The sequence below is a fragment of the Natator depressus genome, chromosome 3 (assembly GCF_965152275.1).
Source record: "Natator depressus isolate rNatDep1 chromosome 3, rNatDep2.hap1, whole genome shotgun sequence".
NCBI classification, from domain to species: domain Eukaryota; kingdom Metazoa; phylum Chordata; order Testudines; family Cheloniidae; genus Natator; species Natator depressus.
In genome coordinates this window covers 41,966,371-41,984,411 of record NC_134236.1, presented here as the reverse complement: position 1 = coordinate 41,984,411, position 18,041 = coordinate 41,966,371, and the positions used below count along the sequence as shown (strand labels likewise).

The following is an 18,041-nucleotide window of genomic DNA, read 5'->3' as shown; positions in this document are numbered from 1 at the left end:
CCCACAAAAAAAGAAAGCAAAACACCTCCCTTTCACCCAGGACCAGCACAGTTACAGACAGACCTCTAAATATAGTGGTTTGCAGTGTGAAATTTCCCTGACTACATGCAATAACAGTTTGGGACTACAATGAGGTAATGCTCACCTGACTCTGAAGGGGGGGGGCAAAGCCAAGAGGGAAGAAAGGACATGATAAAAGGGAGAGACGATTGCCATGCTCTTCCTCTCTCTTCCACCTCCATCTTCAAACACTACCACCAAGCAACTGAAGTGCTGATCAAAGGGGAGAGCCTGGCTGAAGGGCAACCAGACAGCCTATGGTGAGAAGCATCTATGTTTGTAAGGGCACTGAAAATGTTAAAATCAGCTTAGAATGTGTTTTGCTTTTATTTCATTTGACCAAATCTGACTTGTTATGCTTTGATTTATAATCACTTAAAATCTATCTTTTGTAGTTAATAAATGTATTTGGGATAACAAGCCTGGTACATATCAATTTCTTTGTTAAATTGACAAACTCATATAAGCTTGCAGTGTCCAGTGGGCATAACTGGAAGTTCCTAGGGTTGTGTCTGGGACCGGAGATATTGGCTAGTGTCATTCAGTTGCACAATCCAAGCAGTGGCTCGCCAAAAGTGCTAACTCACGTAGCTGGGAGCAGCTTCCAGGCTAGAGGCTATGCGTGAACAGCCTGGGAGTGGGGATTCTCACAGCAGAGCAGGGTAAGGCTGGCTCCCAGAGTTGAGAATTGGAGAGACCTAGCAGATCACCAGTCCAGATTTCACTAGGGGAACATCACACTATGTTGACAACAGGGGGCGCTACTACCCCTGAAATGGATCTTAACTGGCTCCCGGTGGAGCAGATTACGGTCATACCAGTGAAAAAGGTCCACAGTAATTATCTTCAATACACAACAGTTTATTGAGAAGGAATTACAGAAGTGGTAAAGGGTTATATTAAACACATAACTCCTATGTGAGACATTAAGAGCTATATATTAAGAGCTATACATTCCTCTTAATGAGTCTCTCTTTCACAAACATACATAAAAAGGCCCTGTGCTGGTCCCACATAGTTCCTGCTTGGCAAACAGAGAAGGTGGTTGCCAATTTTATACACGGCTTCTTCTCTCCTGGTCTGTTTTTCTCAGCCCTCTGGTCTGTCTCGGATTCCCTCGAGGCAAGGTCTTGGTTGCCTTGAGGCCCCTCTGGTTCACAGTCCTACTCGAACCCACGGAACAGAGTTTTGACTACTCTGTCGAGCAGCGTTGCTTCTTCAAACATCAATTAAGGAATCCCAAACACAGTAATTTACTTTGCTTGACTCTTATACTCTTTTTCCTCAGAGGAGTCACATGTCTTAAAAGCATGCCCAGTGGGTGTGTGATGACTAATTTTTACCTAATTAGTGTTTTAGAAGGAGCTGGGGGTGGTGGTACCAAACGAAGATCACCCCACTTTTACTCATCAGTCATTCACTCTGGCTCTCTGTGTGAGTCCTTGCGCTAGGGTCACTATAATCAGGTCGACCTGTGCTCCATGCTAGAACTTTATACATGTGATCTTTATTTTTGCATGGGTCCATATTTGCTGACCAATAGGTTCAATATTGATTGTACATGCAGACTTTTCCAGTTTTTTATCAAATTTGCTTCTGCTTAAAGGGAACCTGCTCCCAGGATCCTCTGCAGCCCTTCAGCCGTGTTTAAGTTATGTCAGGTTATGCTCTCACCGTTCATTCCGTATGGCCACACCAATTTGGCACCATCCCAACAATGCTATTCCCCACTCATCGCTCAGTTCAGTTAACATTCCTGATGGAGCTGGAATACATGAACAAATACATCTTCAAAATTGAATCAAAATGTGTTGTGTCACTAGACCTGGGTCTTTATAGACCTGTTCAACAGCCGCACTGCCAGGTTTCCAGACCCTTTTTGGAATGTGGCACTGCTTGGAGGCCGGCTAGAAAGACCAGATGATTTTACAGGAAGGCATTTCATTCAGCCTCCGAAGACTCTGTCCTTGTGCTGAAGGTGCTCACAATGGCTGAGACAGTCACAGATGAGGACATAAATGCACTAGAGGCGTACATATGCTCAATTTACCATTTGAAGATGAACATTATGACACTTACAGAGATTCATGGTGGATGTTTAAAAAAAAGCAGAAAAATGGAGAAAAATTGCCATTGACAAGGGATGCATTTATGTCTGCTATCAAGAGGGCAAATTATTAAGCAATGGAATGGCTCCAGGATGACTGCGTGCATCTAAAACTTACCCTCTCTTATTGGGGACGGATAGGTCTTGGAGGATGCACTGATTGTACCAGTTATGCATGAAATACCATGCACTCCTAAATCAATCCTTCAGCTAATCAAAATCTCATGCACAAAGACGAGATGCTCAACATCTTGCAGATGTCTGGCCAGCTGTCTGCCTTATACAGAGATGTGTGAGCGTGGCATGGATGAGTATCAATGTGATAACGGGTCTATCACTAGCCCTAGACAGTAATGACACTGATGACAATGTTGATCAATAAATATTTTCAATCCTCCATGTCAAGACTAAACTTGTTAGGATTACCAAAGGTCAGTGTCTTTTTCATGCAAGCAATGCTTCCTTGTGTTAAAGAACAATTTTAAAAGTTGATATTTCAATATTTTCTCCAATATATATCTACCTAACTGCTTTGGGTTTGTCATGTTTGGTACCATTGTGTTCATGGGAGAAAGGGCTTTGAATAATAAGTAATTTGACACATTTCTGACAAAGTTCTATCATAAAATTTCCACCAACCGGGAGGACCTGGAGATGGGGAGCAGGGGAGAGGAAAGTCAGTGAATCCCTCCTGCCATGCTACAAACAGTAACATCATTGAAATTATGATTCTGTAGATTTTTATGAATCAAATGACACCTCCCTTACATTTCTATCACTAATTTGCCCCTCCCCCCCAGAATGAGATTTTATTACATTATGCTCCCAGACTAAAATTACTGGCATAAATCCTGACTAAGTCAAAGAGTGTGTGTGTATTTTAAAGACAGACAGCAACAATTTTAAAACACTTTTGACAAATGAGTATAGTACACTGATAGCAAACTGCAAACAGATCAATACATTCATAGACTTCTTGTAAGCAATTCTATTTTCATGGACTGGCTAGTAAACCTGCACCATTTTCTCCTGGACATATTTTACTGTAACCCGAATAGCTGTTGCAGAACTATATCCTCTTCTTTTGGAATGTTTCACTATTTAAATTTTCATAGGATGCATTTTTCACTGCTGTTTTTGGAAATTTCCTGTCAACTGGACCAAAGAGCCACTGAGTCGATTTGAATATCCAGTATGGATTAAGTATTAACGTAAGTGTACTTAACCCCACGAAAAAAACAATAAAATATGGAAGTCCCAGATTTTCCACCACATCATTCCAATGGGAAATACACACCCACCACATGTGATAAATAAGGACCATGCGGCAGTGAAGCATATGGATATTTATCCATTGGTTTGCCTTCCAAAAAAGGGTATTAGCACAGCCAATCTGGAAGAGACAACAACAAAGAGAAAGAAATGAGATTGCACCTTCAAGTTAAGGCAGTCAGAATTTTCTAGAAATAAGAGACACACATATTTAGTTTTCCTGTTTTGTTTACTGTAAACTGCCATACAAACATTCTCTCAATCATTTTTCTCTAGAATGCTAAAAGATTGCACATTTATATGGCACCTTTTGTCTAGCAGAATTCTAAATCACTTTGCATAATACAGCATCAGTCAGATGCAGCCAGCTGATGATGGAGGAAAATGATCAAAACAAAACATATGTCACAAAAGTGTGCAAGGACTAGCAGGATCTGGGAAGTTTTGGCCAACACCACTCAGGTAGACCATGACTCTCAAATTGCTCTAGCATCTACACATGCAGAAGGGTTGAGGTGATCATGCCAGGACTTGTGGCTGTAGTTCTAAAGAGTCAGGATATTTTAGGATTTAAGTTTAAACCTCTAAGACAGTGGTTCCCAAACTTGTTCCGCCGCTTGTGCAGGGAAAGCCCCTAGCGGCCCAGGCCAGGCCGGTTTGTTTACCTGCCGCGTCTGCAGGTTCAGCCGAACCTACAGACGCGGCAGGTAAACAAACTGGCCCGGCCCGGCCCGCCAGGGGCTTTCCTTGCACAAGCGGCGGAACAAGTTTGGAAACCACTGCTCTAAGACACACTCTTTGGAACAGATTATGGTTTGGGAAGCAGGGCCGATTTCTTCTCTCCCTACATGCATGGCAGCTCTTCTCAAGGCTATTCTCCCTCTCTGCATCCACAGAATATACATAATGTACATAAACACTCCTTTGTGTGTGAGCACACATGGACATATTTTTAATCTCCAGCAGATATGTAATGGTCTGCATTAAGCTTGTTGGAGGTGATCACACATTCTCATGTTACTACTTTCAGTTTAAAAAAAAAATCTTTTAAAAATAGAGTTTAATCACCTAATCTTTGCTCCTGTGCACTAGATCCCAACTAGTGAGTCTGTAAACTAATTTCTTAAAATTTCTTTCATTTTGTTTCTTTGCTACAAAATGGGTAAAAAGAAAGTTAAAAGATTTTCCAGAAAATATTTAATTATTGTTAGGGTGTTATAATTAAGGATTCCAATGGACACATCACTTCAAGTTTGGAAGAAAAATTTCTTTCTTGACCCCAGAACTCATCTGCCATTTTAGAGGCCAATATTTCTTTGTTTGCTGATTTGTTTTGAGGAGGAGGCACTACGAGGACTATGATGGTAACTTCTCTCACCCATAATTAATACAGCAAGTTCTTACCCTTGCAAGAATAGAGGATATGCAGTATGAAGGATTGTTCATCTCAAGTAGCAGTCCCATCAGGGGTAGATAGTGTCCAGACTTTATGTTAATTATCAGACCAAGAAGCCCACCAAAGGCAAATAAATGATGAACTCCATCGAACACATCAAATATCCTGAAAACAACGTTAGACACATTAACAACTACATTTTCAAGCAAGAAGTAGCCAGCAGCTATTAAGCAATGAAACCAGCTCCATTTTTGCTGTGCATACACTTGGTCAACTTGAAAAACTGGATCTATAAGCAAGGCCCACAAGCCAGCTCCACAACTCTGAACTGCAAACAGGCCACGTGTGATATCCATATTCCAGAAGATCTTCTGCTTTGCTGACAAAGTGCAATAAGTGGCACTGATCCATGAGGACAGCCAGTGAGCTAGAAGAAATACTCCCAGGTAGCTGAAAAAACCAGCTGCTAGTAACTTCAAACGAACTTCCCACAGAACATAGTTCCAGTCATAAATGGCACTGAACGTTGCACCATCATTTGCAAGATTCATTTCTTCTTCTATTATTCAAAATATCTGGAAGGAGTCTGAAGTGTCTTATTCACACGGTGGTCTACTATAAGACTACTGAGCCTGGGCTGTTACACAGAGCAGAAACCCATCTGCAAATAAATAAAATAAAATAAATAACTCAATACTTGCAGAGAATGGTTGTATGTGTGTGTATATGTGATCTCCCCATTTATGAAAGCTCGCTAGTTTCACTACAGTTTAGCATTTGTTACTGTTTCCAATAGTATTTCCCAACAGTTTAGAACTGACATAAAAAAACCTTGGTCAAGGCTGATAATTAACCTTCAGGGTCTCAACGAGGTACATAAAAGAGAAGATGAGCTATAGAGGGAGACTCCCTGTTTCCTTACTTGCAGAACTATTCACGCCAATGGATGTTACAGTCACAAAACATTCACCTTTTGTTCCCTAGTTATGTAAAAATATAATACCTTTTCCTTATTGTTTTCCTTACTGGTTTTTATGTAGACTACATACTGTTCTTTATCTTCTTCAAGATTTCCATTGCCTTTATAAATCATTCCTCAAGAAGTCCGTCTGGCTGCAGTGTTTTGCTAACACTACTGACAACACATTTGTAAAACAATCCTTCACCAAGATCATTCCCCCCCCACGCCTTCCTCACGTAACAGTTGAAATCTGCTTTATGACCAATGTTTTTTACTTCTAACAAAGTTAACATTCCAGGTGTGAACAGAAACAACTCCTACATAACCATAAACAAAGGAGGTTAGTGTTAAAGGGAGAAAAACACAACCACAGCTGAGGCTTACAATTTTTTAGCAGCATGTTTAAGCATCACTGAACCTTCATTTTTCACCTGTAGAGCCCTCTGGATAGGTCTACACTGTATCTTAAAATCCACAGCAGTGAGTCTCTGAGCCCTGATGTACAGACTCAGGTTTGCGCTATTGTGCTACAGACTCAGGCTCCTGCTACGGCGCTAAAAACAGCTGTGTAGATGTTTGGGCTCCAGTTGGATCTTGGGTTCTGAAATCCATGGAAGGGGTGAGTTTGAGAGCTTCCCGCAGTAACCATTGGCCAGGAATGGCGAACCATGGCCACTGGGAGCTGCAGATGGCCGTGCCTGCAGTCAATGTAGTCAACGGTCAATGTAAATACTCTCTCACGGCCCACCAGTGGATTACCCTGATGGGCCGCGAGCGGCCCGTGGGCTGCAGGTTGCCCACCACTGGGTCAGTGCCATAGCATAAGCTTTGGGCTCTGAGCCTCTCTGCCACTGATTTTACCAGGCAACATAGACATGAGTTTTTAGGAATCTATGAGTCTTTAGGAACAAACGTATACGCCTAGTTTACAGGGTACAGATTAAAGCTGCAACAAACCAGCCACTATGGGCCTCATTCTCAGTTACACTAAGGCCACTTTACACTGCGTGGAAGCATAAAGGAGCCTGGAACTGTTGAAGCAGAATAATGTGGGCTAAATGTAAATGAGAACTGAGCCCTACCTCTATAGTACATGTACACATACTTTTTTTTTTTAAAGACAAAATAATATCAGTAATAGTGTAAATATTTTTCTTTATTATATGTTTACATTAACAGAACTTTTGATACATGCAAGTGCATAGTTTTTGTCTGTTATAATTAGAACTTTTTAATCTTTTTCTGTATTAATTCATATTATGAAAAATAATTAAAACTTTTCAAAGTGTACAAAAAGGTAGCCCTGCTTCTTACAGTTCTCTCTTCTGTGAGGTGTTTTAACTATGTATGTAGCATCACAGGTAAGCACATTTGTATGCCTTGCATGCACAAAATAAAACCAGAAATAAGGAAACAGGACAAATGGACAAAGCATGAATTCACAAGTGCCCTGTAAATAATAAATAGGAAGTAGATGAAGAAATAGTCAGAAAACTAGTAAAGTATGATAAGCTTGCAGCTGCAGCTTTGCTTACTAGCACAGTTTGTAGTGTATGGATACCTCATGACGAAGGATACAATTTGGTCATGGAGGTCATGGATTCCATGACTTTAACAGATCTCCGTGACTTTGGCAGGGCTCTGTCTGTGCATGTCCCCCTCTCCGCCCTCAATGTGGCGGGGTTCAGGCTTCGTCTCTCAATCCTTTGCGGTATGGCTCAGGCTTCAACTTCAGTCCCACTGTGCCCATAACTGATTTTGTACATTTTTACCATGACTGTGAATTTGGCTTAATTTTACTGTGACAAAATCGTATCCATACTCATGATCTATACAGGACCTGGGTCACACAATTAGCAAACCAATCATAAAGCCTGTGACACAGTGTAGAATGTAATACACGTGTTAGTCTGGTTTAGAACCTGTATATAATCTGATTTATAACTATGGACTTTGGAGTTGTGATGCTCCCTAACCTACCCCACTACACCTGACCTGATCACTGGAGATGCAGCTTTCTGAAATACCAATAAAGAAACCTCAGTGACATGCCTAGATTTGAACTGAGTTTTTGGATTCCAGAGAACTGGGTAAAGTGTTTTCCCAGAACTGGACAAAGCATTTTGGATAAGCCGAATGGAAAAGATCTTAGATGGAATCTCAACAATGTTGTTTTGCTAGCAAATTGGAACATCAGATACCAAAAAAAATAAATAGGGCATAATACTACAAAATCTTATTCTAGTAAACAGGACTACTTGCATGAGAAAGGGCTTGCAGGATCATCTTGTGAATACAATTGCATGGTCAACTTGTCAACAAAATTAGACCACTTTCTAAAAGTTTTATTTTTCCTGAAGCTAACTAAGAGGGTAGGACATACAGAAATAACCTCTCTATTGCTTCTTCAGCATCCCAGTTATTATTAATTGTATAGTCCAGAATTTTCAAGCTTGGGGGCACAAAGTTAATTAAAACTTTCTCCACATGAGGTGTTTTAAAGAAGATGAACGTTTTGTTTCTTTGTTTTAAAACATCCATGCCACAGGTCCATTTTGCTGATGCATTAGACTAGATCGCTGTGACTGCTGGACACAGCACATCCCGTCAACATGACCAGGGGAAGAACTAATTTAACACGGTCTGACTGGGACCTCTGGTAGGAGATAGAAGAGGAAGCCATATGGATTGTTAGCAAAACAAGTAAAAAGCTTCTCAGAGATGCCTTCCTTCTCTACTCCTCAATAGAATAAATAACAGAAAAAGAGGATGGCAGCCTAATAGCTAGAGAGCAAAGGAATATTGCTTATTTATATTCTCAGAGGGCCTGATTCTGCTCTCCTTTAAACCACAGTAACTCCACTGGCCCTTCCTTCCCACTGCCTTGCATCTTGGACGAGTTAAGAAAAGTTAAGAATTCTAATTTGCTAGCATTTTACACTCACACTGCACAGATGTACACAACTACGCAACATACAAGAAAGTGGAGAATCAGGCCATTAACATCATTATAGTTACATTGGTGTGACGAGAAAGCCCTGAAAACCTTCATATCTCAACTCCCCATATAAAAGACAAAGAAAGCAAAATGCCCCTTCCCTGCCCTCCCCCTGCCCAGCACAGTTGCCTACAGCTCTCTAAATACAGTGATTCACAGGCTGTGTGAAATTCCCCTGATTTCAAGAAACAGCCTCTCTCCTGGAAATAGGGTTGCCAGGCGTCCAGTTTTCAGCCAGAACGCCTGGTCGAAAAGGGATCCCAGCACCTCCAGTCAGCACAGCTGACCAGGCTGCTAAAAGTCCAGTTGGACACAGTGGGGCAGGCAGGCTCCATGCAGCTCTACACAGCTCCTGGGAAGCAATGGCATGTCCCTCCGGTTCCTAGGTGAAGGGGCGGCCAGGGGGACTCTGTGCGCTGCCCCCACCTGCAAACACCGTCCCAAGTGCCAGCTCTGCAGCTCCCTCCGCATAGAAGCCGGAGGAACATGCCAGCCGCTTCCTGGGAGTCACATGGACTTCCTCCATCCCAGGAAATGCCGGGGCTGCCCAAGGTCAGTGCTGCTCAGATTCCGCACCCTCCCCCACCCCCCAACCTCCTGCCCCAGCCGTGAACCCCCTCCTGCACTCCAAACCCCTCATCCCTGGCCCCACCACACAGCCCACACCCCCAGCCGGAGCCCTCATCCCCTCCCACACCCCAACCCCCTGCCCCAGCCCGGAGCCCCCTCCCACACTCCAAAATCCTCAGCCCCACTCTCCAGCCTGGAGCCCCCTCCTGCACGCCAAACCCCTCATCCTCAGCTCCACCCCAGAGCTCGCACCACCAGCCGGAGCCCTCACCCTTTTCCGCACCCTAAACCCCTGTCTCAGCCCCGTGAAAATGAGCAAGTGAGCTAGGGTGGGGAGAAAGCACAGGAGGGACAGAGGGAGTGGGGGCAGGGCATCGGAGAAGGGGCAGAGCAGGGGTATTTGGCTTTCTGCAATTAGAAAGTTGGCATATCCTGGAAGTATGATGTTTTCTCAGCATTTAACTAAAACCAGCAGGTAGTTAACGCCGTCTAATCCCCACTTCCTCCTCCCACAAGAAGGAACAGTACAACACACAGAAAATATTTGCAAAAGAATCAGTACAGGAGGAGAAAACAACAACGAAATACCAATATGCAGGTTCTCTTAGGTCCACCCTTTACATTCAGTAAAGTGAGTGCTGTAGTTAATGAAGCCCTTCTCCACACACCACCCTTTGCATGTTACTTACCGGCTAGTCTGTTTCATTTGTTCTACAGTTTCTCCCCGCAGCCTCTGTATTTTCCTGTCATGTGCTCAACAGCAGTGAATTCAGTGAAGTCAGGCCTGCTTCTTCCACCTTTGCAGAGTCAGCTAGGTATAGTTTGACTTCTATATTTGGGAGGCTGGCTCCAGATAGGCCAGTGCGGTGTGCGTAACGAGAGGGGCAAATTCTGGGCCTGCCCACAGGGGTGTCATTTCAGATTGGACAGGGGGCACAATTTTAACCATGACTCCAGGGGCTACTTAGGCAACTGAAAACGCTAACGTTTTTCCAGATAATAACTTAGCAATATCTGACAGGAGCATTGTATCTAATTCTTATATCAAGAAAGAAAATTAAATAAATATTAGACCCACTCAGCTCTAACACTAATATGTTCTGACATCTTGTGGCGAGTCACTTAAGGGCCACTGGTTAGGTTTAAAATTGTAATGTATATTCTTACTCAGATACTTTTACTAAAGTCAGAAGGGACCATTATGATCATCTAGTCTGACCTCCTGCATATTGCAGGCCCCAGAACCTCACCCACTCACACCTGTCATAGATCCAGAACCTCTGGCTGAGTTACTGAAGTCCTCAAATCATGATTTAAAAACTGCAAGTTACAGAGAATTCACCATTTACATTAGTTTAAACCTGCAAGTGACCCCATGCCCCATGCTTGGGGCTGGCGGTAGGGGAGGGAGCTAGGGGGCAGAGAGGGGGTATGGGCTCCTGGGTTAGGGTGCAGGCTCTGGGATGGGGGCCGAGGATGAGGGGTTTGGGGTGCAGGAGGGGGCTCCAGGCTGGGGGGTGGGGCCGAGGGGTTCGAAGTGTGAGAGGGGGCTCCGGGCTGGGGCAGAGGGTTGGGTTGTGGGAGGGGGTATGAGCTCCGGGTATGGGCTCAGGGTACAGGCTCTAGGGTGAGGTCAGGGATGATGCATTTGGGGTGCAGGAGGGGGCACTGGACTGGGGGTGGGTGGGACCGAGGTTCAGAGTGCAGAAAGGGCTCAGGGCTGGGCAAGGGGTTGGGGTGCAGGACGGGGGTGTGAGATGCGTGCTCCGGGATGGAGCGGGAGGGGGGTTCCAAACTGGGGCAGGGGGTTGGGGCTTGGGGGGCGGGCTCCTGGCAGCTCTGGCTGGTGCATTTCGCAGGGGCTCCATGACGTGCTGACCTCAGATGGCCCCTTAAATAGCAGCCTTACCAGTTCTTCCCCGGCATTTCCTGGGGATGAAGGAAACTGGATGTGTCCAGGATTCACTCCCACCGCAGATTCCCAGCCAATGGGAGCTGCGGAGCCAGCGCTCGGGATGGTGCTGGCAGGCGGCGGCAGCATGCAAAGCTCCCCTGCCCCAGGCCGCCCCTCCACTTAGGAGTCAGATGTGCTGCCGTTTCCTGGGAGCTGTGTGGAGCCGGGCATGGAGCCTGCCTTAGCCCCGCTGCCCCCTCCCCCCGCACAGCCTGGTGCTTGCTACCTGTAGCAGTTACTCATATGTAAGGGATTATAAAAAACTGCTATCTAATGTAGCAAATTCCTACAGACAGCAGTTTCTCGCACTATACCAGCAAAGTGCGTGCTCAGTCACAGTCTGCTGACTCTGGGAATCCAGAGCTGCAGCTACTGCTCCCTGTGCGGCAGTATACTTTCCCCTAAGCAGCAATTTTGCTCCCTTAACATCATAATTATCTGCTACTGCTTGTCACAAGTGTGCTGCAGCTTTTCAATCTGCAGCGCTTCCTTTACCGCTTTTACTTGCAGTGTGGAATTCTCAGTCTTGCACTGAGCCTTCTCCCCAAGGCAAAACTCCAGTTGCTGCTGAATCTGATTTAAGGACTCTCCTAACATTTTTGACTCCTCTAACCATAGGCGCCGACAGGGCCCACCGGCAGCCCCCCATCAGCTTCCCCCCACGCCCCTAGCACCTGCGGCCCGTCGGTGGGCCCCACAGATCAGCACCTCTCCCTCCCTCCCTGCGCCTCCCACCCACTGTGATCAGCTGTTTCGCGGCATGCAGGAGGCTGGGAGGGAGGGGGGAGGAGGAAGGATGCGGCACGCTCGCGGGAGGGAGTGGAACTGGGCAGGAAGAGGTGGGGTGGGGTGGAGAGGGGCTGGGAAGAGGCAGGGCAAGGGTGGAGCTGAGTGGGAAGAGGCGGGGGTGGGGCCTTGGGGCAGACCGGGGGCTCAAGCACCCCCGGCGCTTTGGAAAGTCGGCACCTGTGCCTCTAACTTCTGTATTCTTAAACTGTACTCCTTATTCAGGGGACCCTTGAACTTGCCCAATGCCCTAATTGGTTCTGGGGTGTAAAGTCTCTGAGAAAGACGGGTTGTCCCTCTCATAGTACAAATCAGAGGAGTCCTTGTCCCAAGGGTTGGTCCCTTCCTCTTCATTGCACAATTTAGGGAAATCACCATCAAAGTTTCTTCCTTTGCCCCTTTACTGCCACTATCACCTCTTTTCTCGCTTGCAACGCACTTTTCAGAGCACGTTTCTGGCACGGACCAGCCATTCTTCTCGTTCGTATCGGTGGGCACAGCTCTTACTGCAGCTTGCCCATCTGATGCTTTTTGTTTCCACGCTGTCACTTCCTGCCTTAACTTGCCCTGTTCTAGCGGTGCATCATTTGCCTCTTTCTGCACGGCTACAATCTGAGCTCCTTGTGTTAAGATAGTTGCTCTTAGAGTGTCAGCCTCTACTTCCAGCATATTAGTGTCTGCTTTTAAGTTAGCTGTTTCGGCCTTTGCATTAGCTACTTTCTTTTCTTTCTCCTCTGATTCCTTCTGTGAGGTATGACTCTAGCGCTAACATATGCTGTGCTTTCCACATATTAGCCTCCACTCTTAGACTAGCCAATTCCTTGTCCTTTTGTTTTAATGCCTGCATTTCTGCCCTCAGATTGTTCACTAATTCTTCTTCTTCTAATTCTTCTTTCCTCATCCTTAGGCTAGTCACTTCTTTATTTAGGATCACAGCTACCATTTGCAACTGTTGTAGAGAAGGAGTTCTCAACCTTTTTCTTTCCGAGGCTCCCCCCGACATGCTATAAAAACTCCAGGATGCAACGGGAGGGGCTCCAGGCTTCAGCCACCAGGAGGTGGGGAAGCTTGGGCATAGGCAAAGTTTGACTGATATTTTGGAGGAGGGGGCAGGGCCTGGCGGGTCTCGGGCCAGCTCCACACAATGGTGCCCAAGGAGGGAGCATCACCTCCACCCCCTAAATTCATCCCTAGTGTATCTAGACTGCCTTCAATTCAATCACATGAGGGAAGGATTTGACCTAATTTTTGTACATAGTTAGGGTGACCATCCATCCCATTTTTAACGGGACAGTCCTGTATTTAAGCCTTATTGCAGGTGTCCCGCCTTTTTTTTAAAAAACGGGCAAATTGTCCCATATTTCCTGCTCCCCCTGCTGCTCAGTCAGTGGTCAGTCAGCACAGCCCCAGCTGTGTCCTGGCTTGAGCCCTGCTGGCCCCTTACCCCCAAAATAGAAGTCATACTACGCCTATGCCCGAGGCCACCCCCCCGACCCCTGAGGCCCCCCTTTCCCTGCTGGACTCTGGAGTTTTTATAGCATGTTGGGGGGGCTACTGCATAGTTCTGATTGATTGCTGTGGAATACAAGCAATTTTACAAGGTGTCCCGTATTCAGCATAGGGAAATACGGTCACCCTATACATAGCTGGAATTATTTTTAAAAGTTTACAGGGTACAGATTAAAGCTGTAACAAACCAGCCACTATGGGCCTTATTCTCATTTACACTAAGGTCATTTTACACTGACTGGAAGTATAAAATAGCCTTGAACTGCTGGAGCAGAATTATGTGACCTAAATGAAAATTGAGCCCAATATCTAAGGTTCATGTGAACATATTTAATTTGGTCTAGAAAAAAAAAAGAAATTATTCATTATATGTTTACATTAACAGACCTTTGATACACACAAATATGTACTTTGTTGTAATCAGAACTGTTTTATCTTTTTCTGTATTAAGTCATATTATGAAAAAATAAATACAACTTTTCAAAGTTTAAAGAAAAGACAGCCCTGTTCTGTGAGGTGTTTTAATTATGTATGCAGCATCACAGATCTGCAGGTTTGTAAGCCTTGTATGGACAATGAAAATTAGAAGTAAGAACACAGGACAAATGGACAATGGACAAAGCATGAATTGACAAGGGGCCTTGTGAATAACATGTAGCTAGTAGATAAAAAAATGGAAGATGCGTGATAAGGTTGCCTCTGCCGCTTTGCTTACCAGCACAGTTTGTAGCACATGGATAGCTCATGATGATCTATACATGGCCTGGTTCACAAAATTGGTAAGCCAATCATAATGCCTGTGATACAATGTAGAATGTAATGTGCATGTGTTAGTCTCTTTTAGAATAGGTGTATAATCTGATTTAAAACTATGTACTTTGGAGTTGTGCACCCTAACCTACCCCACTGCACCTGACCTGATCACCTCAGGTGCAGCTTTCTAAAATGCCAGTAACAAGCCCAGCTTTGAACTGAGTTTTTGGGTTCCAGAGAACGGGATAGAAGTGTTCTCGCAGAACTGAAGTGGTCTGGATCAGTTGAGTGGAAAAGGTCTTGAAGGGAATCCCAACAATGTTGTTTTGCTTGCAATTTGGAATATCAGACACCAAAGGGCATACTTCTACAAAGCCTTAGTCTAGTAAACGGGACTACTTGCATGAGAAAGAGCTTGCAGGATCATCTTATGACTTATGAGGAGAGGCTAAGGGAACTGGGATTGTTTAGTCTGCAGAAGAGAAGAATGAGGGGGGTTTGATAGCTGCTTTCAACTACCTGAGAGGTGGTTCCAGAGAGGATGGTTCTAGACTATTCTCAGTGGTAGAAGAGGACAGGACAAGGAATAATGGTCTCAAGTTGCAGTGGGGGAGGTTTAGGTTGGATATTAGGAAAAACTTTTTCACTAGGAGGGTGATGAAACACTGGAATGCGTTACCTAGGGAGGTGGTAGAACCTCCTTCCTTAGAAGTTTTTAAGGTCAGGCTTGACAAAGCCCTGGCTGGGATGATTTAATTGGGGATTGGTCCTGCTTTGAGCAGGGGGTTGGACTAGATGACCTCCTGAGGGCCCTTCCAACCCTGATATTCTATGATTCTATGATCTTGTGAACAAAATTGCACGGTCAGCTTCTGACAAGAACTGAACCACATTCTAAAAGGTCTTTTATTCCTGAAGCTAACTAAGCGGATAGGACATAGAGACACAACCTGCATATTTTCTCAGCCAGCATCACAGTTAATATTATTAACTATAAAAACATCGAGGAGTCCTTGTGGTACCTTAGAGACTAACAAATTTATTTGGGTGTAAGCTTTTGTGGGTTAGAGTCCACGAAAGCTTATGCCCAAATAAATTTGTTTGTTAGTCTCTAAGGTGTCACAAGGACTCCTCGTTGTTTTTACTGATACAGACTAACACAGCTACCCCTCTGAAGCCTGTCATCACTAACTATATAGTCCAGAATTTTCAAGGTTGGGGGCATAAAGTTAATTAAAACTTCCTCCACATGCGGTGGTTAAAAGAAGCTCAATGTTTTCTTTCACTTTTGTTTGAAAATATCCATGATCACAGTTCCATTTTGCTGAAGCATTAGACTAGATTGCTGAGACTGCCAGACAGCACATCCTGTCAATATGGGCAGGGGGAGAACTGCCCAGAGTGTATCTCATTTCACACAATTTGACTGGGAGCTCTAGTGGGAGGCAGAAGAGGAAGACATATGGATTGTTAGCAGCATAAGTAAACAGATTCTACAGAGATGCTTTGCCTCTCCGCTCCTTATAGGTACACAGCAAAGGAATATTGCTTATTTATATTCTGAGAGGGCCTGATTCTGCTCTCCTGAACAACTCCACTGGCCTTTCCTTACCACCACCTTGCATCCTGAATCAGGGGGAGAGTTAAGAATTCTAATTTGGTAGCATTTCGCACTCATCCTGCACAGATGTAGACAACTAGACAATGTACAAGGAAGTGGAGAATCAGTCCATTCATATCAGCATAGTTACACTGGGGTGACCAGAAAGCTCCAGAAATCTTCCTCTCATATCTCCACAAAAAACGAGAACGAAAGCAAAACGCCCTCCCCCGCAGCACCACCCACAGTTACGTACAGCCCTCTAAATACAGTGGTTAGCAGGCTGCATGAAATTCCCCTGACTTCATGCAATAGTCTCTCCTGGAAGTATGATATTTTGCAGCATTTAACCAAAACCAGCACTCAGTTAACGTTATCTAATCCCCATTTCCTCCTCCTCACAAGAAGGAACAGCACCGTACAACACACAGAAAATATTTGCAAAAGAATCAATACAGGAGGGGGAAAGAACAACAACGAAATAACCATATGCAGGTTCTCCTAGGCTCACCCTAAAATGAGTGCTGTAGTTAATAAATCCCTTCTCCACACAGCACCCACTGCATGGTACTTACTGGCTTGTTTCTGCTGTGCTTCCAACTGCAGCAGCGATCAGCCGACTGCAAGGTAATGAAGTCCGGGCTGCTTCTTCCACCTTTGCAGAAGCAGCTGCAATGCAATAGCTTGGAGCCTCAGCTCGTCACATCAGTAAACAGCTAATATTGCTTTTCGCTTCCTCCTGCCCCACCCTTTGTTTAGGCCTGACGTAAACCATCTCTCCCTCCCCGGAGGGGGGAGTGGAGCGCGCCAAATACCCCGCTTTGGCAAGCGGGACTTTGTGGTTGTTCACAGTTCCCCTTGGAACTTAATTTGCAGTGGCAGGAGTGGGGTCAGACCAGAGTCTGCCCTGGTGCTGCAGCCAGGTTTTGTGCTGCACTGAGTAAAAGGGCGATCAACTCCACCAGCGAGTCCTAACAAAACATTGCACAGTGGCGTGTGTTAGTCTCCACAGCCCCGGTTAGTCTCCTTTCAGTTTCACTTTGCGTATCTTATGCCCTAGCAAATGATGCCCTGTTCGGGTTCTTGCTTTTTTAAAAAAATCCTAATAATTCTGTTAACATTAGGTTTTGTTTATTTATTTCTGCTAACGGAACTTAATTTGGGGGCTTAAACACTGTCCTTTTAATTATTAGGAAATTTTAGAAGCCAACATGTCTGTGTGACACTGAGATGGCCCTGATCAATAGTTTCCAAGAGCACACTTTCAATCTCACGACACCTACAGCGTGAAATTCACCTCGTGCAGGGGTACAAATAAGGCTCTAGCTAACAGTGATAAGTACTCAGCCTTTAAGTAGGCAAAGTGAATTTCAGCCCTGTTGAACAAGCTTAAACTAGCTTTGATACACCACATTTAGAACAGGGTCCATCTATTAACCAGATAGAATAAATGTAAATTATTCTGTGATTTTTCAGTACATGAGCAGTTTTTATTTTACAAAAGATTGCTAGAGTTTTTCATAAATTGCTAAATTCTGCTGCATGTATTTTTTATTCCTAGTGTTGTATTAAAACAATATTCAGATGATTTTATTCACTGTACAAAATGTTTCCCAGTCTTATGACATACGTGCAAGCAGGGATTTCCCTACCCTCCCCCCCCAATTTCCCCCACCCGACCCCCCAGTTTTGTGAACTAGTTACATGCAATGTTGCCAATGTAGTGATTGTTTGGAAATTTGAATTGAAATTGAAATGTTAATACACACTTTAAAAGCATCCGAGTCCTATACTGATTTGTATATTGCACAAGAGATGTGTAATAGATTTGCAACCGGCACATGATAAGTAAACAAACATGGAGGACTAGAAGTTTAGTCTAGAATCCTGCACGTTTACTTATGACCCAGCCAGACCTATTTCAATGCCCATTTGTCCACTTGCCACTACCACATGCAAAGCTGGTACATCGGGTGCCTGGGCAGAGACTGGAAATGTTATTATTTATGAAACCCTTCTGCCAGGTGGAGTTGTTGGCAACAAGGGCCCGGTGCAATATCCAGGGGTTCCTTTTG

At 44.6% G+C, this 18,041-nt stretch overlaps 1 protein-coding gene across 1 annotated transcript; it reads right to left on the bottom strand.

Moving 5' to 3' along the window:
• Window positions 1–1,037: 1,037 nt before the first annotated feature.
• LOC141983836 (protein CLN8-like) lies at window positions 1,038–16,681 on the bottom strand. The gene is made up of 3 exons (XM_074946824.1): window positions 16,542–16,681; window positions 4,844–5,496; window positions 1,038–3,560 (listed from the first exon to the last, which is right to left on the bottom strand). The coding sequence occupies exons 2-3, from the start codon at window positions 5,384–5,386 to the stop codon at window positions 3,237–3,239; spliced, it is 867 nt and encodes a 288-aa protein (XP_074802925.1). The 5' UTR covers window positions 5,387–5,496; window positions 16,542–16,681; the 3' UTR covers window positions 1,038–3,236.
• Between the last annotated feature and the right edge of the window lie 1,360 nt (window positions 16,682–18,041).

Excerpts from the sequence above, each read along its gene's own strand:
- LOC141983836 (XM_074946824.1), bottom strand. The coding sequence starts at position 5,386 with ATGAATCTTGCAAATGATGGTGCAACGTTCAGTGCCATTTATGACTGG. Across the intron at positions 3,561-4,843 it reads TATCCTCTATTCTTGCAAGG|ATTGGCTGTGCTAATACCCT; the intron begins GTAAGAACTTGC and ends TGTCTCTTCCAG.